This window comes from Scyliorhinus torazame, chromosome 1 (genome assembly GCF_047496885.1).
Source record: "Scyliorhinus torazame isolate Kashiwa2021f chromosome 1, sScyTor2.1, whole genome shotgun sequence".
In the NCBI taxonomy this organism is placed as follows: domain Eukaryota; kingdom Metazoa; phylum Chordata; class Chondrichthyes; order Carcharhiniformes; family Scyliorhinidae; genus Scyliorhinus; species Scyliorhinus torazame.
Genome location: NC_092707.1, coordinates 90,288,330 through 90,316,084, shown reverse-complemented (window position 1 = coordinate 90,316,084; position 27,755 = coordinate 90,288,330). Strand labels below are relative to the sequence as shown.

The window sequence follows — 27,755 nt, the reverse complement described above, 5'->3', positions numbered from 1 at the left end:
ATGACCTTATCTTTCTAGCTGTTAACCATTTAAGTCAGGGGGATGGGAACCTATGGCAGGATTCAATGGCAGGAACCTATGGTAGGATTCAGAGCAGATGGAATTAAGAATAAGAGAAAAAGACAGAAAGGAGAATAAGTAAAGTGATAGGCAGCGAAATCAAGGGCCTGTATCAGATAATGACACGGTAAAAAATAGGAGGAACGGGACAAGGTTAAAGGACTAACCTTAAGGTTTTGTACCTGGATGCGTGGAGCATTCGAAATAAAATGGATGAATAGTTGTAAGGGGATATGATATAGTTGGGATTATGGAGACGTGGCTCCAAGGTGACTAAGGATTGGAACTAAACATTGAGGGCTATACAGTTGTTAGGAAGAACAGGCAGAAAGGAAAAGGTGGTGGAGTTGAACTGTTGATTAAAGAAGATTTTGGGGCGGCATGGTAGTACAGTGGTTAGCACTGTTGCTTCACAGTGCCAAGGACCCGGGTTCAATTCCTGGCTTGGGTCACTGTCTGTGTGGAGTCTCCCCGTGTCTGCGTGGGTTTCCTCCGGGTGCTCCGGTTTCTTCCCACAAGTCCCGAAAGACGTGCTTGTTACATGAATTGGACATTCTGAATTCTCCCTCAGTGTACCCGAACAGGCACCAGAGTGTGGCAACTGGGGGATTTTCACCAAACATCATTGCAGTGTTAATGTGAGCCTACTTGTGACACTGATAAAGATTATTATTATTGATATAATATTGAGGAAAGATATTAGTACAGTATATGTCGAATCTGTCCGGGTCAAGTTAAGAAACATCAAGGGGCAAAAAAACATTTGTAGGGGTGGTATACAGACCACCAAACTGCAGTGGTAATGTTGGGAATAGCATTAGACAGGAAGTCAGAAATGCATGTGATAAAGGAACGTCTTTGATTATGGGTGTCTTTAATCTGCATATAGATTGGGTGACTCAAATTAGTCACCGTACAGTAGAGGAGAAATTTCTGCAGTGTGTACAGGGTGGTTTTCTGGACCAGTATGTTGAGGAACCAAAAGGGAACAGGCCATCTTGGATTGGGTGTTGTGCAATGAGAAAGGATTAGTTGGCAGTCTAGTTGTGAGAGAACCATTTGATGAGTGACCATAATATGGTAGAATTCTTTATCATGGTGAATAGTGAGGTAGTTGATTCTGAGACCAGGGTCCTGAGCCTCAATAAATGATGGTATGAGGCATGAACTGGCTATGATGGACTGGGAAACATTACTGAAAGGAAGGACAGCAGACAGGCAATGGCAGGCATTCGAGGAATGAATAGGTGAACTTCAAAATTTGTTTATTCCTAATTGGCGCAAGAGTAGAAAGGGAACTGTAGCCAAACTATGGCTTATAAGGTGAATTAGAGATAGTATTAGATTCAAAGAAGTGGCATACAAATTAGCAAGGAAAAGCAATAGACCTGAGGATTGAGAACAGTTTAAAATTCAGCAAAGGCAGACCAAGGGATTGATTAAGAAGGGAAAAATACAATTTGAAAGTAAATTAGCAGGAAACATAAAAACTGACTGTAAAAGATTCTATAGGTATGTAAAGAGAAAAAGATTGATTAAAAACTAATGTAGGTTCGTGTGGAGTGTGCACGTTCTCCCCGTGTCTGCGTGGGTCTCACCCTGACAACCCAAAGATGTGCAGGGTAGGTGGATTGGCCACGCTAAATTGCCCCTTAATCGGAAAAAAAAGAATTACCACTTTAAATTTTTTTAAAAACTAATGTCGGCCCCTTACAATCAGAAAAGGGGGAATTCATAAATGGGAACTAAGAAATCATTGAGGAACTAAATGATTGATTGATTTAACAGATGATTAGCTGCAAAGAAAACAAGCTGAACAGACTTACCTTGAATTTGAAAGGGTTAAGCAAAGTCATTTTGATAGGTGGGTAAGGGCCTTGAAAATAGGGAAACCTATGAAACCCTTAGAGAGATCATTCTGTTGGAGGAATTTTAATATTTGTTGCCTACCATCATTAGAACTGATGTTGAGGAGCAGAAAATTAGTCCTGCCAGACAAGCGGCAGAGCTTGGGGACGACTATGAGCTGGTTCACAGACCAAAACCCTTCTTTAGATCCAATTTTAAATCGGGGAATGCTAGAAATTGGGAAAGTGCAAGAGAGGGAGTGGTCAGCCATAATAAAATGTCCCAAAATGCTTCACAGGAGCATTATAAAACAAAGTACGACACTGGGTCACATATATTAGGTCAGCTGACCAAAGACTTGGTCAAAGTGGTAGATTTGAAGGAGTATCTTAAAGGAGGAAAGCGAGGCAAAGAGGTGTGGGGAGGGTAATCCAGAGCTTGGGGCCAAGGCAAATTAAGACCGAATGGTGCAGCAATTAACATAGAACATAGAACATACAGTGCAGAAGGAGGCCATTCGGCCCATCGAGTCTGCACCGACCCACTTAAGCCCTCACTTCCACCCTATCCCCGTAACCCAATAACCCCATCCTAACCTTCTTGGTCACGAAGGGCAATTTATCATTGACAATCCACCTAACCTGCATGATTGGACTGTGGGAGGAAACTGGAGCACCCGGAGGAAATCCACGCAAACACGGGGAGAACGTGCAGACTCCACACAGACCGTGACCCAGCGGGGAATCGAACCATGGGACCCTGGCGCTGTGAAGCCACAGTGCTATTCCCTTGTGCTGCTGTGCTGCCCCAAAAGAGGGATGTCAGGAGTGGGATTTGAACCCACGACCCGAGAAAGGGACCAGAAATCATCAAGTCCTCAATGTCTACTTAAAATCAGGGATAGAGTGTATGGCTGGCGCAAGACTCATTTGGAAAAAGCCAGCTATGATAATGGGTCTAGGGGAGTTATACTGGAAAACAAATATTGACAGATCAAAGAACAGTGAGCGATATGTGAAGAAGAGATCAATAAAGTTCAAAATTAAAATGCACTACTAAAAATTATGAACCATCCAGCCAAGGATAAATATAGAGTTGAGCCAGTATCGAACCACTGCAAACTCAATATATGTACTGGGCAATGCAATGGGTTTGGTGCTCGTCATTAACGTAGAAACGTGAATATCCGTTTGAGAATAAATAAATTGGGGGCGAGGAAGAATAGTAAAATAGGTAAAACAAATGGAGTTTTGGTTTTCTAGTGTTCCATGATTAACCTAAACGATATGTTCTACACTCTGTTCCTGTACTGACACCCTGCTCTGTTGTTGGCAGAGAATCCAGGAGCTGTTGTTCCAGAACCACTCCCTCCAACGAGAAATGGATCAGACCGTGAACAACCTGAGAACTGAGATGACCGAAGAGAAACAAAAGGAGATGCAGCAGCTCAGGGAAGACATGCAGCTGGTATGAAATAGGGGTGGCACAGTAGTTAGCACTGCTGCTTCACAGAGCCAGGGACCCGGGTTCGATTCCGGTCTTGGATGACTGTCTGTGCGGAGTCTGCACCTTCTCCCCGTGTCTGCGTGGGTTTCCTCCGGGTGCTCCGGTTTCCTCCCACAGTCCAGAGATGTGCAGGTTAGGTGGATTGGCCATTCTAAATTGCCCTTAGTGTCCAAAGATGTGCAGGTTATGGGGTTGCAGGGATAAGGAGGGGGAGTGGGCCTAGGTGCGGTGCTCATTCATAGGGTCAGTGCAGACTTGATGGGCCAAATGGCCTTCTTCTGCACACTAGGACTTTTAAAAACTATAGTTTTATTTGTTTTTTAACATTTTAACATTTTATACATCGAGCAAAACAACAAGAACAACATCAACCCCCCCCCCCCTGTTCGCCAACCAACACCTCAAAAAACTCAAAGAATAGTCCCCCCACCCCTCCCTTATCCCCCAAACCTTTTCCAAATATCAAAGCTCCATATGGTCCCTCAGCCATAGCTATACACTCAGCGGAGAGGCTGACCTCCACCCCAACAGGACCCTCCTGTGTGCAATCAGCGAGGTGAAGGCTAAAATGTCTGCTCCCGCTTCCTTCTGCAGCTCCGGCATGTCTGACACCCCAAATATGACTCCCAGGGGACTGGGCTCCAAATCCAAGTGCAAGATTGCCAACATGGTACTGAAAAACGACCCCAAAATTTCTCCAACTTCGGGCAGGACCAGAACATATGTACATAGTTGGCCAGACCTCTCCCACACCACTCGCAAGTGCCCACCCACCCCCTCAAACAACCAGATCATCGCTTACCTCGTCAGGTATGCCCTGTGCACCACCTTTAATTGTATTAACCCCAACCTCGCACACGAGGTATTCACCCTCCATAACACCTCACACCACCTCCAATGGCACTCCCAGCTCCTCCTCCCAGTTGGCCTTAACACCCTCGAACGGCACAATATCTTTCTCCAAAATCCTCCCATAAATTGCTGAGATGAACCCCCAGCCCCCTTCCAACCCCATCACTGACAACACCCCCTCCAATAAGGGAGGTGCCACCGGAAAAGTCAGGAAAACCTTCCTTGCAAAGTCCCGCACCAGCATATACCTAAAGGCCTTCCCTCATAGAATTCCAAACCTCTCAGTAAAGTGCTCCAAACTTTCAAACCGCCTTCCAAAAATAAGTCCCACATTTTCACCACCCCTGAAACCTAGCATACGGTATCGCCGGTTCAAACACATGATTCTCTCGGACCGGCATCAGTTGAGACCCTTACCCAATTTAAAATGCTGCCAAAATTGCCTCCATATTTTCAGCATGGCTATCACCACTGGACTACCCGAGTATTTCCCTGGGGAAAATGGAAGCGGCGCCATTGTTATGCCCGCAGCCCCAACCCCCTTCAAGAGCCTGCCTCCATATTCAGCCGCATCGCCTCCCACCCCCTACCCCAGCCCAACACCTTCTTGGCGTTCACCGCCGAATAGATTCGGAGGAGCCAAACACCCCGACTGTCGCCCTCTCCGAAGCACCGGCTTCTGAATTCTCGTCAGTTTACCCCCCCTCCATAAAAATGAAGAAATCAACCATTCCACCCCCATAAGAAACACCTTCGTCAAAAAAGCACTGGAATAAAAATAAAAACCGCAGACATGGTAGCACAGAGATTAGCACTATTGCTTCACAGCACCAGGGTCCTGGATTTGATTCCCGGCTTGGGTAATGTGGTAGTCTGTGTAGAGGTATTACGGTACCTGGTAATGCTGGAACACCATTGGTAGATATTGTATGTTTCTTATTGGTCAAGCTGTATGGTAGTCCGCCCTGCAAGGCGGAGTATAAGAGACTGTGCCGCCCCAGCAGCCTTCATTCTGTACCTGAGCTGCTGGGGGAAACATCTAGCTGATTAAAGCCTTCAGTTGGACTACAACCTCGCTCTAGTGGTCATTGATCGTGCATCAGGTCACTGTGCGGTGTCTGCACGTTCTCCCCGTGGCTTCATGGATTTCCTCCGGGTGCTCCGGTTTCCTCCAAGTCCCAAAAGAGGTGCTCGTTAGGTGAATTGGACATTCTGAATTCTCCCTCCATGTACCTGAACAGGCGCTGGATTGTGGCGACTAGGGGTTTTTCACAGTAACTTCATTGCAGTGATAATTTCAGCCTACTTGTGACACTAATAAAGATTATTATTATCTTTTCCGCCTCCACCTGGCCTGCCAATGATAGGGGGAGGATATCCCACCTCAACCAACTGCCTTAACCCTACCCACCCCAGGCTGGTAAAATTTAATTAGCTGGGCCCAGACCCGGGCCACCTGCACCCCCAGGTACCTGATGTGATGGTAGCCACACAAAACGGCAATCCTCCCCATTCAGCTCCGGCCCTAGAAGAGGAACCAATAAGCATTTGCTCTTCTCCAAATTCAATATATATCACAAAAAAGCCCCAAATCGCCTGAGCAGCCCCATTATATTCCACACCATGTGACCCGGGTTAGAAATATACAACAAAGGTTGCCAGCATACAGGGGCACCTTATGCTCCCCCCACTCCCATCTCATTGTACCCCTCCACTTATCCGAGTTCCTCAGCACAATGACCAAGGGCTCTATCACCAGCGCAAATAACAGGGGCTACATGGGACCCCACTGTCCTGTTCCCCAATGCAGCTGAAAATATCCTCAGTTCACCTCATTTTTATGAATATTCTCCTTCGGTTCCTTATATAACAATTTGATCCACGCCACAAACGTAGGCCCTAATCCCAAACTGCTCCAACATGCAAACAAATAACTCCACTCTACTCGATCAAACACCTTCTCCGCATTCAGCGCCACTACCACCTCCAACTCCCTTCCCTTCTGATGGGGAGAGCACAACATTTAACAAGCGCCACACACTCGAGGACAACTACCTACCCTTTACAAACCCTGTTTCATCCTCCCCAGTCATCTTTGGAAAGCACCGTCAATGCTTTGCTAGCGAGATGGCCCCTGCCAGAGCCCCCTCCCCCCACATACTTAGTACAAAAAACAACCTAAAAACCCCCACACCCAGCACTTCTAAACCAGACAAACATGCTAAACCCCAAACAAAAGGGGAAAGAACGCCCCCCAACACATTATCCCACCATCCCCAAACCATACGCTCCCAACCACAACATAAGAAAACAAAGTCCAAACTCCATTCAATCCCAATCCTTCAACCCTCACGAATGCCTTTGCCTTCTCCGCAGTCTCAAAGAGAATCATAGAACCCATACAGTGCAGAAGGACACCTAACCTGCACATCTTTGGACTGTGGAAAGAAACCAGGGCACTCGGAGGAAACCCATGTAGACACGGGGAGAAAGGGCAAACTCCACACAGTCACCCGAGGCTGGAATTGAACCCGGGATCCCGGAGCTGTGAGGCAACAATGCTAACCACTGCCACCAATGCATGGCTCTCAACTTGACTTGGTAGGCCATCCCAAACCACACTTACTTTCATCGAGTGCCGCTTTCGCCCTGTTAAAGGCCGCCCGTCGTTTTGCCAGCTCCACCATGATGTCTTGGTATATACGAATACCACTGCCTTCCCACCTCACCTCTCGATTATGCTTGGCCCATCTCAAGACCTTCATCTCCACCTGATAGCTAAGAAAGCAGGCTATCACAACTCTTGGTGGATCATTCATTCGCCTTTGGCATCGGCTGGAGTGACTGATGAACCCTATCCAACTCAAAGAGGGAGGTATTCTCCTCCTCCCCCAACGACTTGGCAAACATCTCCAAAACGTACTCTGTCAGCCTCCGGCCCTCCAACCCCTCAGGCATCACCATGATCTGAAGAATCTGCTGCCGTGACCTGATCTCCAGGTCCTCCACTTTGGCTCTTTATTACTTCCCTCCACTTTCCACAGCTCCTCTCCCATTGAGGCAAGCTGGCAGCTGTGCTGCGACAATGCCTCCTCCACCCCTTTCAACACCACTCACTGCTCCCACATCGCCGTTGACGTATTTTCCAAGAGTCTCCTTTCTCGGGGCCAATGTATCGTCCATTAACTGTTTGAGCATTCCCATCATCTCCTTTCCGTAATGCTCAAAATGCTTGGCAAGGTGGTGCTCAATTTCCACCGTCATCACCTCGGCCAGCATGTCCGCCGTAATGGGTGCAGCCCCACCTGGCAAGCTTACCCCTGCCATCATTCCTCCCACTATACTTTGCACAGAACTCGAGCTCTCAGGCGGACTAGCGCTCGTTCCTTTTTTGTCCCGTATTCTTCTGTTGGGCTTTCGACATCCTCTGGTTACCACAATCTACTGGAGACCGTTCATATAAAATCTCCCCCCAAAAATAGGCGAAAAGGACCAAAAAGCAAAAGCTCTAGCGGGAGCCACCCAAAGTGCGACCTCCACCTACATGTCGCCACCAGAAGTCTGATCGCACTGTAGGAATTCTATGATTCTATGAAACAGAGATTCTCCACTTTAGGAAGAATGGACTAAGTTAATCCACCATTTGATCGCTAGTAAAGTTGAGTCTGATTCATGGTAATATTGGTATGATGCTTTGCAATATTGACTCAGATACCTCATATTGGTGGTTCTGACCCCTAGTAATGTTAGGTCTGACTAATAGTAATGGCTGTTCAGATCCCAAAAATTTCTGGGGGTCTAACCCCCAGAAATGTTGGAGCTAATCTTCATTAGATATAGTTTTCATTTTTTTCCCACAGGTTAAAAATATGAAGAGGTCAGCTCCATCATTCTATTAGATCATAACTAATCTACACTTTAACCTGCCTTAATACACTTACCTAATAATATTGACTCTATACACCTAAAATACACATGGCAAACACATTTTTTAATATTGTGCAAAATTGTTTTCATTTTCATATCCTCTTTGGGATTGTTCTGAGCTTCTCCTGTTGTGAGTCTAGGAGAAAAAACATGATATTGAAAGGCTGACTTCAAAGATGGTGCAGATGGAGGAAGAGCTGCAGATCCTGCAGGGTGAGAAGAATGAAGCTTCACTCAAAGAGAGAGAAGCCAGAATGCAGGTAGAGCGGGCAGAAAGGTCCTTCGTATCCGAGATCAAGATGGAGTGTGAACGTATTCAAGTGTTAATACAAAGCACACAAGTGCGAGCCTTGGGGAGAACTATAAGCCTACCAAACAGCGACCTGGGGTAAGTTACTAACATGCTCCCATATTTGTCTCACCCCTGGGATAGATCCTTGTGAAGATGGCAGCGTTAGACATGGAGAATAAGGGGAAACATTTAATCCACTCTGCTCAGAAGTGACTGTTTGGTAACCTAACTATAAAAGGGGGCAAGAAAACTATTTATTCAATTATATATGAGTTCACAATTACACTGTCCTTGTGACAATTCCGATGACTGTATCCCTGGACTGATCAGTTTTGCCAATTTTTTTCATATCCTACACTACGACATAAAAATGATATTTCAGTAATAAAACTGTTCAAATATCAGGAGCAGCTTTATCAATGTAATTTGAAAATTAGGAGTAGGCCATTCAGCCCCTCGAGTCTGCTCCACCATTCAGTTAGATCATAACGAATCTACACTTTAACCTGCCTTTGCCCCGTATTCCTTGAAACCCTTGCCTAATAATACTGGCTACAAATATAAAATACACATTGCAAGTACATTTTCAACAAAAACACTGAAATTCCACGGTGTCCTTCAGATCTTCCACCTTCAATTCAACATAGGATCAGGAGAAACTCCATTCAAGACCTTTGCAAAAATATATGAACTGTTTCTTTCTGCTTGTCCTACATTCCTCCGCTGGTCAATCTCTTGGTCTCTTATCTTTATTCTCTTTGTCTTCCTTTCAATTTTTTTTCAGCGAATGAATTTACTCCCATTGTCTGACTCTAAAATTTTAATTATAAAATGTATTTTTCTCTTTCTTTTCCCATTCAAAAATGAGGGTTAGTTTTTTTTAGAAGTGAGTTTCCCACTGGCTGAGAACCAACTCTGAAGAATGCTTTCTTAACCAGTCAAAAACTCTGGGTGGAATCTTCTCAAATGTTTTTAAAAATAAATTTAAAGTACCCAATTATTTTGTTTCCAATTAAGGGGCACTTTAGAGTGGCCAACCCACCTATCCTGTACGTCTTCAGGTTGTCGGAAATTTTGTTTTTATTGAGGGGCAATTTAACGTGCCTAATTCACCCACCCAGCACACCTTTGGGTTGTGGGGGTGAAACCCACGCAGACACCTGGAGAATGTGCAAACTCCACACAGACAGTGGCCCGGGGCCAGGATCGAACCCGGGTCCTCAGTGCTGTAGGCAGCAGTGCTAATCACTGCGCCACCATGCCGCCCTGGAAGCTTCCCAAAATTTGTCAGAATGTCAGTTTCCGTCTGGAAACCAGTTGTACAGCTGAGTTTTCTCTCCATATTTTCTGGCACTCAATACACGGAGAATCTCGGAGGTGTCACTCTGGTGGGGCGGGTCCTGAGAGACTGGGGTATTATCTTTAAAGGGTGTTCCTCCGATCCGTACAAAAAAATAAATTTGTCCCCACATCCCTTGGACATGTAGAACCCCTCACCCCCCAACAAGCATTGGGCAACCCTCATGCCCCCCCAAGGCTTCGGGGTACTCCCCCATATCCAATAGCATACAGGCATTAGGGTGCACAAAATTCATCCACTCACAAGCATCAGGACACCCACCCCCACCCCACCCCCCAAGCATTGGAGTGACCCTCCCTCATCCGCCCATGATACAGACATTGGGGTGCACCCCCCCCATTCCCACCAGACAAGGTGAAACCCCAATGTGGCCTTTCAAAGATCCTGCCCCAGCACTGCCAGGTTGGCACTGACCAGGCATGTCACTCACCATCCGGGGACTATCTTTACCTGGGCTCTCCCGTCACGGTCATCACAACTGGTTTCCGTTTTTGAAAACTGTCATGATATTCAAACACACACATCATGATAGACAGACCAACAGACCAATTAGCACACATAACACGACAGCCAATCACAGACAAGGACAGAGACAGTATAAGACAAGAAACACGACACCTGGTGGTCAGTCCATCTGGAACAGGACAAGGACAGGACCTGATTAAGAAGACACTCACACAGTCACCACGTGCTGAGTACCAAGACAGATCTGTATATAACAAGTTGGAATAAAACTGCGTTGTACCAATCGCAACCGTGTTGGTTCATCTGTACCTCAGAGCACCCAACACCACAAAAACCAGCACCACATGATACCAGTGAGTGGATCGATACCTGCCGCCATACCTCAGCGAACAGTGACAACCAATCAGACCCAGAGACTATGAAGGCATGTACATTAGAAAAGGATACATATGAAGTAACTGAGAAGAAAATTGAAACGGACTGTTCTTTGGAAACTAGTACAATGACGAAAGAAACATTGGATCCAACATTTGATGCCCTACATATGGGAGAAATTGAGGGAAATGAACAAGGTTCTGTAATGTCTGGGGGAAGATATAAAATTCCAAAGAAGAAAAGCCCAAATGAAGGACAACGGCAAGACAATGACAGTCCACCCACATGGTTTGCACCACCAGATGAAAACTCTGACAATTTACCCAACCCTAGTGAACAGCAAGCAGCTACTGAGGGTCTACCCACGGTATGTGAAACGAGTGACGACAGTATCCCACTTCCCATGCAAAAGGTGCAAAGTGACAGACCTCAGCTAGTGCGTACAGAGGCACTCGACGATCAGGGTGAGACCACTGGTGACTATGGTGACACCGCACTACTTCCACCCTCAATTGCTCGAACCTCTCCACTAGTCAATGCATTCCTGCATGTTCCGACTCCAGAAGTGCAGCTTCAAGAAATCTCAGCTGACTCCAGTGAACCTGCTAAGACTCCGGACGGGGAGCATCAACAAAAAACAGACCAGACTCCAGATGGGGAGCAACCAAACGCCGACTCTGATTCACGTAAGCCAGACTTTACTCCAGACAGGCAGTGTCGCAACCTCAGTGATGGCACGCTCAGGGTGACAGCAGATCATAGAATCATAGAAGTTTACAGCATGGAAACAGGCCCTTCGGCCCAACCAGTCCATGCCGCCCAGTTTTTACCATTAAGCTAGTCCCAGTTGCCCGCACTTGGCCCATAACCCTCTATACCCATCTTACCCATGTAACTATCTAAATGCTTTTTGAAAGACACAATTGTACCCGCCTCTACTACTACCTCTGGCAGCCCATTCCAGACACTCACTACCCTCTGAGTGAAGAAATTGCCCCTCTGGGCCCTTCTGAATCTCTCCCCTCTCACCTTAAACCTATGCCCTCTAGTTTTAGACTCCCCTACCTTTGGGAAAAGATGTTGACTATCTACCTTATCTATGCCCCTCATTATTTTATAGACCTCTATAAGATCACCCCTAAGCCTCCTACGCTCCAGGGAAAAAAGTCCCAGTCTATCCAGCCTCTCCTTATAACTCAAACCATCAAGTCCCGGCAACATCCTAGTAAATCTTTTCTGCACTCTTTCTAGTTTAATAATATCCTTTCTATAATAGGGTGACCAGAACTGCACACAGTATTCCAAGTGTGGCCGTACCAATGTCTTGTACAACTTCAACAAGACGTCCCAACTCCTATATTCAATGTTCTGACCAATGAAACCAAGCATGCCGAATGCCTTCTTCACCACCCTGTCCACCTGCGACTCCACCTTCAAGGAGCTATGAACCTGTACTCCTAGATCTCTTTGTTCTATAACTCTCCCCAACGCCATACCATTAACTGAGTAGGTCCTGGCCTGATTCGATCTGCCAAAATGCATCACCTCACATTTATCTAAATTAAACTCCATCTGCCATTCGTCGGCCCACTGGCCTAATTGATCAAGATCCCGTTGCAATCCTAGATAACCTTCTTCACTATCCACTGTGCCACCAATCTTGGTGTCATCTGCAAACTTACTAACCATGCCTCCTAAATTCTCATCCAAATCATTAATATAAATCACAAATAACAGTGGACCCAGCACCGATCCCTGAGGCACACCACTGGTCACAGGCCTCCAGTTTGAAAAACAACCCTCTACAACCACCCTCTGCCTTCTGTCGTCCAGCCAATTTTGAATCCAATTGGCAACCTCATCCTGGATCCCGTGAGCTTTAACCTTCTGCAACAACCTACCATGCGGTACCTTGTCAAAGGCTTTGCTAAAGTCCATGTAGACAACGTCTACTGCACTGCCCTCATCTACCTTCTTGGTCACTCCCTCAAAAAACTCAATCAAATTTGTGAGACATGATTTTCCACGCACAAAGCCATGCTGACTGCCCCGAATCAGTCCTTGCCTCTCTAAATGCCACAACGACAGGAGATGGATCATGTGACAATCACACTGGGTCAGCAATAACAAGCAGCAGCTACAGTCCAAGAGGAATACACCAATTTTCACCACAGCTATGTCCACACATTTGTTCCACACCGACAGTGCGGCCAATGGCAGCTCATGCTGGACAAACCCAGTATTCAAGCCTGCAGCAGCCAGCAGTCCATGCAGCATATTCTCAAACAGGCCAGCACTACGGATTGCCGGCTAATGGAATCAAGACCGAAGGAGGACTACCGCCAGCGCAATCTGCACTACAGACTGGATGCCTTAGTTACTGCCCAGGATTTGCTGCTGCACCACAGCCTGGCCAGATAGCATATTCCTATCAGATGCAAGGTTCTAGTTTCACACCATCACCAGACATTGATGCGAGCAGCAATTCTGTCTCCAAAGCGACATGCTTCAACGCTTCTCAGCAGAATCACCCTTCGAGCACAGCATGTGGCCAGAACCAGCATGCACAGTCTCATCCGACTTCAACATCTGGCACATCCATGACCTTGAATGATATTGTTGATGGTACCTCTTCAATGTCAACGACCCATCAGCTACAAGATGCCATCCGACAGCACCACCACAAACATAAAAAGAAAAAGACTCCACCTCGTTCCTGGTACGCATGACGGATGGATCGGTGCGTAGGCGCAATCGGCGAGCCCTTCGCCTACTTCCACGCTCGCAACGGAACCACACACAGACGCCGTGTCCTCCAATGGTTCCTGATAGTGACTTTGTGGAGCTGCCATATACCATGCCACTTCTGTCGCCACCCGTGGCCAGGCTCGCACCTCAGCCGGTGGTTCTCGACCCACCCTTGAGGCGGTCAACCCGAATTCGTCGCCCACCTACTAGACTGGACGTATGAGACTGTTCACACGTCAAAGTTTAGAAACTATTGTATTGTAACATGTTACTGTTTTATCATTCCAGATCTCGTTTGACCGTACCACACTTCAAAGTTTTTCTTCTTTTGTTATGGTACAACCTCGTTAGCATGCCACACCTGACATCGCCCCATGTATATAGTTACGCCACATGTACATGCTGTAAATATCACGCACACACACCTTTAGCTGCACTCAGGACACATTCATATTTATAACCACGTAGGCACATAATCTTGTAAAAAAGGGGGGATGTCATGATATTCAAACACACACATCATGATAGACAGACCAACAGACCAATTAGCACACATAACACGACAGCCAATCACAGACAAGGACAGAGACAGTATAAGACAAGAAACACGACACCTGGTGGTCAGTCCATCTGGAGACAGGACAAGGACAGGACCTGATTAAGACACTCACACAGTCACCACGTGCTGAGTACCAAGACAGATCTGTATATAACAAGTTGGAATAAAACTGCGTTGTACCAATCGCAACCGTGTTGGTTCATCTGTACCTCAGAGCACCCAACACCACAAAAACCAGCAGGGATTTGCGCTGGCGTGACATCATGTGGGCTGGGTGGGAAGATATGCTGTGGGTCGGAAGTGGCGGCGTCAAGCCTGCTAATTTATTATTATATTATAATATATAAAAATCAGGCTCAAACCCACCCCCGGCGTGAACCAAATTGCATCATCAGAGGGGGACGGGGAGGATTGGAAACCAAAACCTCGCCGGCACAAATCCCGTTTTTGGCCTTGCGCGAGATTTAGTGCCCATTACAGAATTTGCACCAGCAGCAAATCGCAGCCCCTAAGTCTAATGATTAACAGGTTAAATTGTAGGATCAACTGGCTCATTTGACATAAAAGTGCATTTGCTGCTGGACAAGTTATGCTGTTTGTTTGGGAAGGTTTAATTATTGGTAAATTGATTGCTGCAGATTTTGATATGTTGCCATAATGTAGAATGGGCAACAGTGATTTGGCAGCCTGTTTTGCATCCATCACAATTGACTTCAATGTAAACCTAAATAGGGAGAGATGTCAAATCGGCTGCTGAGTCTTTAACACCAGTTTTACTCTATATTACACAATGTTCTGATCTGCTCCATTGTCTTTTTAGTAAATGCAGTACATTCTGGGGAGGGAAGGGTTTAATGATCAATGTTGCTTGTAAGTTTGAAGGGAATTGTTGCGGTAGGTGCCATGAGATTCTCTCTGCTGACCTACAAGAACCAAGGGGCATCAATATAAAACTTGACTTCCGTCACATGTGACTTATGGGGTATCCTAGTGCACCCTTAGAACTGCTCAGATAATGAATAGATTGTGACTGAGCAACTGGAGTGCAGAATCCCAAGAGGAACTAGGGAGATCCCTGATTCAGCAGGGAGCAGATCTTATTGGGAGAGAAGCTACAAAGGTCCCATCTGTAGATCTCACTGCTTGGGTGAGCTATCTTTCATAGGCCTGTCTGATCGCAAATTGCACTCTGCAGAAGGCTGGAGACGTGATATGGTAATTTTAAAAATAGGATGTGCTTCTGATGGTTCAGTGGGTTAATTAATGTAAATTTTTATACAAGGTGTCATTTGAATGAGGTGGAAATTCACACCAACCTTTGTACGATACTGATCATGATAGTTAAATGATGCTGGTCTTTGTAATGGTTAAATGAAATGGTACAAACTGAGCCATGTGAACTGTTGGTGTAGACTTTCCTTGTGATTATTAGAATGTTTAGCTCCTAGACGCAGTGAGGAGGAAAAAGTGATATCAGTCAGGTCTCCACACACACCTACCTGCTCAGTAGTATAATTCCCTGCATTTCCCAATCGGCCTGTGCTTGGTGTAGATGCAGGCCCAATGTAAACTACTTGAATGAGACAGGGAATATATTCCTGTCTCCCACCTCAATTTCCTGACTGTCCAACTATTGAGTGCACTAGTGGAGGAGTGCTCAAACTAACCAGATACTGAAACTTGCACTAGGACTGATGAGAACCAAAGAGTCTGTGAAATCTGCAGAACAATTATAAAATGGAACAGGAGTCCGGAACAAAGATAGCAAGATGTTTCTCCTCTTCCCCCAAAACCCGCTTCATTGCCAAGAACATAGAAAGATGGAAAATAGGAGTAGGCCATTCAGCCCATCGATCCGCTTAACTACATTCAGTGACTCGGAAATTCTAAGGTGCCTCTCCTCTGACAGGTTAATTACACCTGGAGAGTCCAGAGGAAATTCTATCCTGCTAAATGAAACTTTTTGTTGCTTTGCAGAAGTCTGACACGAATGACGATGGGACAAGCTATTTGCACACTGCGCAGAGCGGGTGAGGATCTGCGCCAACTCGTGATAGACCTGCATCAGGAGCTGGAGAGCCAGCGGTGCATGGCAAATCATCTCCAGAGGGACAAGGTACTCGAGACTTTGATTAAACCCAGGTGTAAGCTGGACTGGTTGCTCCTTGGGTTCAGCACAGCGAGTTTGAGTCACAGCCTTCGTGTAATTTCGACAAACCAAAGTGACTGGATAATTTTTGGGAGTTTGGGGTGTCTCAATAATGTCATTTTTGTGCACAGTTTATAGTTTGTATTTTAATCTCTACATAAATAAACAAATTAGATTGTTTGGCTATTTTAAGATAGGCGAATTTTAAAGGTGAGGGGGAGTATCAGCTGGAGAGTCAGCAGCCCACTTTATATCGTCCCCATTTTTATTTCCATTGTAAGGAAAGATGTTGGGCAGGATACCAACTCCCTGGTTTTAACACTGCCACAGTAAGTTAAATTTCATTTCAGTGTTGTAGCATCTGTGCATCAGTGAAAGCAGCTCGACAGGTGATGCGCACAGCCATTGCATTTATTTCTGATTGGCTGGTCAGCAATGCATTTGTTGTTTATTCAGCCACTAGGAAGGTTGTGTCATCCTTTGCTCAAGCTTATAAAAAAGGAATGGAAATGAACTTTTGTTTAACACTTTTCAGTGGAGTGAAAACAATAACCCCCTGACTGCTGATAAAGATATTGATATCTTTGCAGTGCAGGAAGAGGCCATTCCTCATCAAGTCTGCACTGACTCTGAAAGAGCATTCTATCTAATCCTACTCCCCTGCCATCTCTTGGTAACCTTGCACATTCTTTCTTTTCAGATAGCAATCCAATTCCCATTTTTTTGGGAAGTCTTTTTATTCCCCCCCCCCCCCTCCTCCCTCCCCCTTACTCCTTATCTTACTCCTCATTGCTGGCCTCAAAGAGGTTTTGGAACAGGCCAACAAACTCAAACTGCCCCCAAGTATCTAGGAAGCTTTCCTCCGACCCTCAGATGGCATAATACTTAATCTTCTCCAAGTGGAGAAATTCCAACAGTTCAGCGAGCCAGTCTGCAGCTGCAGGTGGTGCTGCTGATCGCCAGCCGAGCAGGATTCCCGGCGTGCGATTAGGAAAGTGAAAGCAAGGGCGTTAGCCCCCTTCCCCATGTGTGGTTCTGGCTGCTCCGATACCCCACAGATTGCCACTATCGAGCATGGCTTCACCCTCACCCCCACAACCTTCGACATTGCGTCGGAGAAGGCTGTCCAGCACCCAGCAAGTTTGGGACAAGCCCAGAATATGTGGGTGTGGTTGGCCGGGCCCCTCTGGCACCGTTCACATTTATCCTCCACCTCCGGGAAGAACCTGCTCATTTGGGTTCTGGTCAGGTGCGCTCTGTACACTACTTTGAGCCGCATTAGGTTTAGCCTTGCGCAGGAGGAGGTGGAGTTAGCCCTCCTCAGTGCTTTGCTTCAGAGTCCCCACCCTATCTCTGTCCCCAGTTCATCCTCCCATTTTTGTCTGGTCTCGCCCAGTGGTGTAAGAGCTTTGTCCAGTATTTGTCCGTATAATTTCTTATTATCAGCTTCTTGCTGCTTGTGCCTATCAGGTCCTCTAGTAGTGTGCTTTCTGGGGCCCCAGGGTACCCTACTGTCTCTTTGCAGTGGAAGTGTTTTATTTGGAGGTGTCTCATTTCCTGTCCTTTTGCTAGTTTCCACTTCCTCGTCAGTTCATCCAGTGTCGCTAGTCTGCGCCCTACGTAGAAGTCCCCGACTGTCAGTGTGCCCCCGTCCTGCCTCCATCTTTTGAAGGTGGTATCTAGCATGGCTGGGGGAAATCTGTGATTGCCGCAGTTGGGGACCATGGGGGACATTTTAGTTATCCCAAAGTGATGTCTCAGCTGGGCCCACGTTCTCAACGTGGCCGCTACAACTGGCATCGATGTGTATCTTGTTAATCCAATTGCCTTTTGAATATCTCGATCGAACCCGCCTCCAACTCCCTCTCAGGAAGTTAGGCAAATCGTTAACAGAAGCTGCAACACATCCAGAAACAGAGAGGAACAGTTTAAGGGAAACCCACATGCTGACTATAGAAGCAATCTAAGCAAAAGGTGTCTAATAGTGAGCATGTTGTTTCATCTCTGGGGCCTGCTTTGAATCCAGCACACTCTGATGTGATGAAAGTCTCTCTCCCCACTGGTTGTGTCGCACTTTAGGATTGGCCTGACCAATGTCCGAACGGAGAGGATTTAGAAATACATTATTGTGATTGTACGTGTTGGGGTAAAATAAAAAGACAACCTAGAGCCTTTCACGACTGTGGGATGCCTCAACGCACTTCATAGACAATTAAGTAGCTTTCAGGTGTCATCACTTTTGAAATGTGGGAAACCCAGCAGCCAATTTATGCACAGCAAACTCCCACAAGCAGCAACATAATAATGACTACAACACTCGTTTTTTACTGTTCATCCACTGGGGTGAGCTCCACGGATCACCTTTGGAATAGGAAGATAGGTTCTTCTGCATCCACCTGAGAGTGAGATGGGGCCACCTCTGTTTAATGTTTCATCTCAAAGTTGGCATCTCTGGGACTATAGCACTCCCTCAGTACTGCACTGGGAGTGTCAACCTAGAGTGGGGTTTGGAGTTGATGCTTTCAGGCTCATAGTATTCAAGTGCTGGAATTGTTCCAACTCCTCTCATTTCTATTTTCCTACAGAGTTTTTAAAATAAATACAGTTCACTAGAAAACATTAAGCAATTCTTTTTGTGTCATTGCACGCACTTATTATTGCGAACCCATCACAAACATTAGTGAGTGATGGACATGAAATTTGATGTTTTTTATAATGAACGAACAATTCCTTATGCCAGGTTTCAGTTCAGGCAGTAAGTCTTAAAAGCAACTATTCCAGTGATTTCTGTTTGGGGTTTGGAAATCCAATCCTGTGCTTCCTGACTAACTGACTTCCCATAGTCATGTGACTATGTGATGTTCTTTGGTTGTTTAAATTAATATTCTTAAAGTTGTAGAGATGCTACAAAGAACATACAGACTTTGGACTAAATCAAAGTCAATTTATTTACACTACGCTATAAACTGTGAATGCTTAAGTATGCCGAAAAAGCTAAGTATTAGATTAAATAATTACAGTACACAGAATTACTGAAAAACACGACTGACTCCAACTCTCTACTAACTCATTTCCCAAGATCACGTGGACCACCATGTTGCACGTGAGATGTGCTCTTACTACATCTAGTGGCTGGATGTTGTAATTACACATTATTCTACATGATCATTATTCTATGCAAAGATGATGTACTAAATATAATTACAATGTGATCATGCCATGAGACTCTCCCTCTGGAAGCAGACATCTTAAGATCAGGCAATAAAGCCCCTCTCAGAACTAATGAAGGCTGCCATATGTGTAAAGAAATTGTCACCTCAATTGTACGCAGTGGACGACCAAATATACCGGTGCAATTGCAGGCATAGTTGAACAACAAGAGATTGACCAGTTATGGAAAAGCAATCTCAGCAGCTGTACTAGGTAGAGTACTACCATCAATCCCAGAGGTCCACGAGCCCCCCCAAACTGCAATAGAACAACAAGTCACCAAAGCAACAAGGGCCATGGGAACAACAGTCTCTGGACAAAGAACATCACCCTGAAGAACGGACAACACATACGTGTTCCATTAAGAGACCTGCACAATTTAAAGACTGTGGACAGGTTCTACCAGCTGTTCACGTCGGTGAGATATTCCGGTCGTCCACTGGCAGGTTTCCCGGCAACGAGGGGTGCAGTCACCAAGAAATCCCGTTGACAATGGTGGGGTTGGTGTAATCCCGCCCTGCGTGTACATGTGCAGAGCCTGACTATTAGACCAAACAGTTATTAATGCATGAGAATGGTGGATGTACAGAGCATAACAGGATAATATATGCAAATTTGTCTTTTGTTCTTTAGGCAAAAAGGGGATGTTTCTCTCCTTTTTTGTGAAAAGGGAAAGGGGATGTTTGGGTTTTGGAAATGCATTCCTGCACTGCCAGACTGACTGATGTGTTATACTCATGTGATGATACCATGAGACTCTGCTTCTGGAGGAAGACATCTTGAGATCAGTCCATAAAAGATTGCTAACCTTATATACTTGCAGCAACTTCCTTATCACTCTAAAAATACAGGAAATGAAACACATCTTGCAGATTGGATTTTAATATAAAACCCCAAAAATTCCATTTGGAATTTTTCTTTTTAGGTACCACTAAGAGGCTGTTGCATTGTTCTTCATGTGCTCCAGGTAAATTGTATGTCTGAGAAAATAAAGTGAAAGACCTTTTAAATATTCATGACAAAACTATTTAATGTTCTATAAAATGTAATAATTTTATAGAAAGCATGTATGGGCATATCTCTCCTGCATTATCCATTGCACAGGACCACATCGAGGAGGTCAGCAAGCTACAGAGGCCACAACTGAAGGACGGTGGGGGCAGAGTGGAGAACACCCTTCAGCAGCAGCATCAGAAGGGTAACGAGTTACGTTCAGTCCAGAGGAACATGGACAAATGGAAGGATGAGACCACCTGCAAGCCTGAGGAAAAATTGAATGAAACGTATGTGATTTCTACATCTCTTTAAATGTGGACAAGAGCTTGTTTTTGTCTCCTGAGATAGAAGGGTCACATGCTTTTACCAGGTCTCATAACCCACAGTCATTAGAGGAACATGGAAATTGTTTTCCTGATTCTTTGTCTCTGTTTGTGTGAGGATGCACTTGGGTCTTACTCAGAGTCTCTTTCTGATAGGTCGACCGAGATTGGGAACTCTGTGCACATGAGGAAATCATAGGTCTGCCTGCCCAAGTCTCTTCTTGATGTAAGATGAGACACAGCTGCAGCTGAAAATACCTCTCCCTCTTACTCTCCTAGAGCTGGGACTTGGTGGGGTGTGGCAGTTCTATTTTTATTTAAAGGACTGCCCCAATCTTTTAATAACTAAGTCACAGGTGGACAGTATCCATTTCTACTAACTCCATTCCTCCACCTGGCAGATGTTTAAAGTTGAACCAGCCTGTTCACAACCTTGTTCATGTTTGACCCTGAAGTGAACTTCCTACCACATATCCACTCCATAACAAAGGCCGCTTATTTCCATAACAACCCCTTACCTCCATTGCCTCAGCATAACTGCTGCTAAGACCCTCAAACCTTTATTGCCTTTAGACCTGACTATTTCAGTGCATTCCTACCCACTATAAATTTAATGTCTGTCAAAATCTGTTGCCAGTCTCCTAACTTGCGCCAAATCCTGCTCACAAATTTCCCCTGTGCTCGCTGCACTACACTCGCTCCCAGTTAAGCAATATCTTAGTTGGGTGTTTGCACATTCTCCCCGTGTTTGCGTGGGTTTCGCCCCCACAACCCAAAGATGTGCAAGGTAAGTGGATTGAACACGCTAAATTGCCCCTCAATTGGAAAAAATTAATTGGGTACTACAACCTGATGTGTTGGGTGCTCTGGATCCATGGAACACATACAGGCCACCAACACTTAAAATAGTACAACACTATTTTATTAAGTTAGAAACTGTTGAACATACTTTCACTGTGGGTTAACACGATGTTAAATTAAACTAAAGACTTATGACTGTCCTAACCAGTCTATGCACTCAGCACATGGTGAGGACCTAAGCTGTAAGCTCTGTCCTTCTGAGAGTCTGCATCCCGAATGAGTGGGAACTCCGGTGCCCTCTGTCTATATAGTGAGTGTGCTCTAACTGGTGGTTGGCTGCGGTGTTTGTGTGTGTTGATTGGTCTTGCTGTGTGTCCATCAGTGTGTGTGTCTGCACCATGATATACTAGTGTATATTATGACACAACCCTCTTGTGATCTCTGCGTTCCTCTATTTCTGGTCCCTTGAGCATTACCATTTTAAATTCTTCCATCATTGCCAGCCATGCCTTCAGCTGCCAAGGCCCTGGGCTCTCAAACTCCTTTCCTAACATTCTGCTCTCTTACCTCCTTTAATGCATTCCTTAAAAACGTACCCCTTGACCATTCTCTTGTCATCCAGCATGCAATCTCCTTATGAAGCTCAGTATCTGATTTGTAATGCTCTTAGAAAGCATCTTGGAGCGTATTACAAATGGAAGTCATTATTGTAGGAGAACAGGGAATATTACTTTAAAAAAGGGTGCCTTTGTTGCATAGTTTAATCAGGGGAAGATACTTTACAAAGAGAAAGACTTGGTATGTGGGCACATGGTAGGATATGCCTGTACTGCAGCATTCTCCAAACAAACCAACACTGTGTCCCTTTACAGAAGCCTCTATAAGCATCAAAGTGAACATCAAAGGAAGACCGAAACACTAGAAAATGATATCCATCAACTGCCATTGGTAAACATTTGATTTTACTTAATCCATTTGCCTTACTTCTACCACCTAAACTGTATGTTAAGATGGGTCTCCCAATCTTTAAGAAATGGGTGTTTATCAAATAGCTGCAGTGATGTCAGAGTGTGGGTGGAGCTGGGCTGTCGGTCTGTTTTTACTTTCGTTTGTGAGCTGGTAGCTACAGTGTGTGTTTAGTTTCATTTTCAGAGTTGGAGCTGCAATCAGCCAAACAAGGTGTAATTTTGATCTCTCTCTGCATGAAAAGAATGTATTCAGATCACTTGCTAATTTAAAAGTGATAACTGCTCTCAGTAGGGAATTTAAATCTGCTGTCTTTGTTAGAGGGTATTTGTCTTATGGATGTTGTTTGGAAAGATTAAGGGTTACTTATAGAGTACTGTATTCTTTGGGGGAAGTATTTGAGTTGATAGTTGCTAAGATGTTTACTGTGTGTTTATAAAATGTTAACTGGATTCAAATAATAAACATTGTTTCGTTTTAAAAGTACTTTAGTTCTTTGTTGCATCACACCTGTAGAGTGGGCCCTTGTGCTCCCAATAACCAAAATCTATTAAAGAAGTGTGGGTCAGATGAACTCCATGACACACTTTGGGGTTCTCTAAACCCTGGCCTGTAATACCAAGGATTTATGGAACATAATGAAATATGCAGCAATAGTTAATTTTGGACTTTGTAAACCATTTCCATCCTACTTTTTCTTCCTTCACCTAGGTGTGTTTTTTTTTTTGCGCACACCATACATTAGTGCTCAGGAAATAACATGGCTCGTTTCAGACAGCATTGATAGAAATTAGGGGGCTGGATTCTCCGAGTCTCCGCAGCAAAATCGTGTTCATCGCGGGGGCGAAGAATGGCCGTTTACCCGGAAAATCGTAGCTGCCGCCACTCCTGCGATTGGCACGGCGGGGGGGGGGGGGGGGGCATTGACAGAGCCCCCCCCCCCGCGATTCTCCGCGCAAAACTGGCCGAGTTCCTGACGGCGTGGTTCTAACCACGTATCCAGCCCAGGATTCATGGTCGGGACCCCGACGTCAGGTGCATTTACTACACTGTTTTATGTTCCTTGATAATTTAGCTTCATAGTATCTTGCCTTCTAAATTGTTTCCTTGGCCTCTCCCCTAATCTCTTTGTATTCTTCCTTGTCATGCTTTCTGTTGGCCATGTGCTTATTGTATACCACTTTCTTTACTCTTTGTTTTTCTCTTTTGTCTTTATTCTTCCATGTGTCTCATTTGTTTGTTCTTGCTTTCAGTGCAATGTATTTTTTTTCTTGACTCTATTGATCACTGTTTGTTTTCTGTTGATGTTCTACATCATTGTTTTCCTTGATATTGTCGATTTTATTTTCCAAATTCTACTCTAAACACCTCAAAATTAACTGGCTCTAATCGGTTACCCTGTTCTTAGATTACATTACTTTATTACATTATGGTCACTATTGACTGGATGTTCCCTTATTTGTACTTCCCTTATCTGTCTAGCTTCATTCCCATTACGATATCCAGTAAGGAATCTCTTGTGTGTGTTTTTCTTACATATGGGTTAAAAAAGACCCTTGTACATATTTCTACATGCACCACACATCTGGCAGATTAATTTCAGGATAGTTGAAATCCCATATGATTATTTTTCACAGCGTACTGCTCATTTCCCTAAATTTCTGTATATTTCTTCCTCTGCTTCCTTTCCATTAATAGATAGTCTGAGGACACCCCTACAATGTGATTCATCCTTGATTTATCTTCTATGTCTATCCACATGCATTTTACTGATTGCTACATTACTTTTTTGTATTTCCAATATGTTATCTCTGATAAGTACAGCTGACTGACCTCTGGAGTACTGTATGTTATTCGGGTTTCCAAATATACTTTCTTTCAGAAGGTTCATTAGAATGATTCCTGTGATGAGATGCTTCCCCTATGAGGAGAGAATAAGTATAATGGACCTATACTCTCTGGTGTTTACAAGAATGAGAGGTGATCTTACTAAAATAAAAAAGACTGAGAGGGCTTGACAGGGTAGATTTTCTTTTTATTTATTCATAGGATGTGTATGTCATTGGCAAAGCCAGCATTTATTGCCCATCTCTAATTGCCCTTGAGAAGATAATCATGAAAGCCTTCTTGAACTATTCCAGTTCATTTGGTGTAGGTGCACCCACAGTGCTGTTAGGAAGGAAGTTCCAGGATTTTGATGGAGGAATGGAAATATATTTCCAAGTCTGGATGTTGTTTGCTTTGGAGGGGAAACTTACAATGATATTCCCATGCATCTGTGGTCCTTGTTCTTCCAAATTGAAGCAATTGTAAGCAGTTCTTTGAAGCAATTCTTGGACTCTGAAATGGTTCCTATAGATTAGAGGGCAGCGAATATAACCCCGCTATTCAAAAAGGGAGGTACAGAGAAAGCAGGGGCAGAATTTGTTAGCATCCAGTGAGGTACTAAATGAGTACTTTGCATCAGTATTCACCAAAGAGAAGGACTTGGTCAATGATGAGTCTAGGGAAGGGTAGACTGGGCCGTGTTGATATCAAAAAGGAGGTGGTGTTGGACGTCTTAAAAAGCATTGAGGTAGATAAGTCCCCAGTGCCTGATGGGATCTATCTCAGAATACTGAGGTAGGCAAGGGAGGAAATTGCCGGGGCCTTGACAGAAATCTTTGTATCCTTATTGGCCACAGGTGAGGTCCCAGTGGACTGGAGAATAGCCAATGTTGTTCTTTTGTTTAAGAAGAGTAGCGGGGATAATCCAGGAAGTTATAGGCTGGTAAGTCTTACATCAGTGGTAGGGAAATTATTGGAGAGGATTCTTAGGGCCAGGGTTTACTCACAGTTGAAAATAAATGGACTTATTCGCAATAGGCAGCATGGTTTTGTGAAGGGGAGGTCGTGTCTCACTAACTTGATCAAGTTTGTTGAGGAAGGGACTTCCGGGTGCGGCGATGACCAGCTGAGTCGCACGTTTCGGCAGCTCCCTGTGAAACGGACTTTTGGGCTCTTGACAGGAGCCCCAACGGCAATTTTGACGGCTAAAAACACTGTGCGGTAAACCAGAAGGGAATCCCCCCTGGATACGGATGGAAAAAGGAGGAGAGAGTGGCCAGATTGCAGTGGATCCTTTAGAACAGCGGCAAGGAAGGCAAGCAAAAACCAAGATGGCGTCGGAAGGTGGCAGTTTAACATGGGGCCCTGAACAACGAGAGTTCTTGAAATGCTGTGTGGAAGAGAATGAAGAAAGAGCTGTTGGCCCCGATACTACAGGCGATCGAAGGGCTAAAGGAGGAACAAAAGACCCAGGAGCGGGAGCTTCGGGTCGTGAAGGCAAAGGCAGCCGAGAATGAGGACGATATACAGGGCCTGGTGGTGAAGACGGAGACGCAGGAGGCACATCAGAAACGATGTGTGGAAAGGTTGGAGGCACTGGAAAACAACGCAAGGAGGAACAACCTGAGGATTCTTGGTCTTCCTGAAGGTGTGGAGGGAGCGGACGTCGGGGCATATGTGAGCACGATGCTGCACTCGTTAATGGGAGCGGAGGCCCCGGCGGGTCCGTTGGAGGTGGAGGGAGCATACCGAGTGATGGCGCAAGGACCGAGAGCAGGAGAAATTCCCAGAGCCATAGTGGTGAGATTCCTCCGTTTTAAGGATAGAGAAATGGTCCTTAGATGGGCGAAGAAAACTCTGAGCAGTAAATGGGAGAACGCGGTGATCCGCGTTTATCAATACTGGAGTGCGGAGGTGGCGAGAAGGAGGGCGAGCTTTAATCGGGCCAAGGCGGTGCTTCATAAAAAGAAGATAAAATTTGGAATGCTGCAACCGGCAAGACTGTGGGTCACATATCGAGGGAGGCACCACTACTTTGAGACGGCGGATGAAGCGTGGACTTTTATTGTGGAAGAAAAACTGGAATGAGCGGGTTATTAAAAAGAACGTTCGAACAAAGTGGTGGGGCGAATGTGGGGGGCAAAGAGGGGTTTTATGTACTAATCCTGCGATGTGGTAACTTTTCTCTCTCCCACAGGTGGTGATGGGGGGAGGAGGGGAGGTGGAGGAGATGGGGCGTTGGCCATTGGGGGCGGGGCCAAGGGAGAAGCGCGGGCTTGGTTCCCGCGCTATGATAATCATGGCGGGAATAGAGAAGCAGGAAGGAGGGGGCGTCGCACGGTGCGAGCCGAGGTCACGGGGGGAAGCCGAGATCAGCCAGAGTTTGCTGACTTCTGGGAGCAACATGGGGGGAGTAATTACGCTAGCGGGGGATCTAGCGGGGGGGGTGGGAGGGGGGAATTACTGGGTTGCTGCTGCTGGGGAGAGGGGGGAGCTGGTATGGGAGAGGATGGGCGGGGGGGCACCGCCTGGGGGAGATACAGCTGCGTGGGAACCGGGTGAGGAGCTGGAAAAAGGTGATGGCTAATCGACAAGGGGGGGGGTAGGAAGCCCCCCAACTCGGCTGATCACGTGGAACGTGAGAGGGCTGAACGGGCCGATAAAGAGGGCACGGGCACTCGCACACCTTAAGAAACTTAAGGCAGATGTGGTTATGTTACAGGAAACGCACCTGAAACTGATAGACCAGGTTAGGCTACGCAAAGGATGGGTGGGGCAGGTGTTCCATTCGGGGCTAGATGCGAAAAACAGGGGGGTGGCTATATTAGTGGGGAAGCGGGTAATGTTCGATGCAAAGACTATAGTGGCGGATAACGGGGGCAGATACGTGATGGTGAGTGGCAAACTACAGGGGGAGACGGTGGTTTTGGTAAACGTATCTGCCCGGAACTGGGATGATGCCAATTTTATGAGGCGGATGCTAGGACGCATTCCGGACCTAGAGATGGGAAAGCTGATAATGGGGGGAGATTTTAATACGGTGTTGGAACCAGGGCTGGATAGGTCGAAGTCCAGGACTGGAAGGAGGCCGGCAGCAGCCAAGGTACTTAAAGATTTTATGGAGCAGATGGGAGGTGTAGACCCGTGGAGATTTAGCAGACCTAGGAGTAAGGAGTTCTCGCTTTTCTCCTATGTCCATAAAGTCTACTCGCGAATAGACTTTTTTGTGCTGGGTAGGGCATTGATCCCGAAGGTGAGGGGAACGGAGTATACGGCTATAGCCATTTCGGATCACGCTCCACACTGGGTGGACTTGGAGATAGGGGAGGAAACAGGAGGGCGCCCACCCTGGAGAATGGACATGGGACTAATGGCAGATGAGGGGGTGTGTCTAAGGGTGAGGGGGTGCATTGAAAAGTACTTGGAACTCAATGATAATGGGGAGGTCCAGGTGGGAGTGGTCTGGGAGGCGTTGAAGGCGGTGGTTAGAG

At 45.7% G+C, this 27,755-nt stretch overlaps 1 protein-coding gene across 1 annotated transcript in view; it reads left to right on the top strand.

Moving 5' to 3' along the window:
- LOC140409629 (uncharacterized) overlaps nt 1-27,755 on the top strand; it is a 135,042-nt gene that overhangs the window by 84,066 nt on the left and 23,221 nt on the right. The window contains exons 15-19 of the mRNA XM_072497967.1: nt 3,244-3,375; nt 8,334-8,581; nt 15,970-16,108; nt 20,456-20,634; nt 22,344-22,419. Of these exons, the coding sequence (XP_072354068.1) occupies nt 3,244-3,375; nt 8,334-8,581; nt 15,970-16,108; nt 20,456-20,634; nt 22,344-22,419 (774 nt within the window). The remainder of the gene's footprint in view (nt 1-3,243; nt 3,376-8,333; nt 8,582-15,969; nt 16,109-20,455; nt 20,635-22,343; nt 22,420-27,755) is intronic.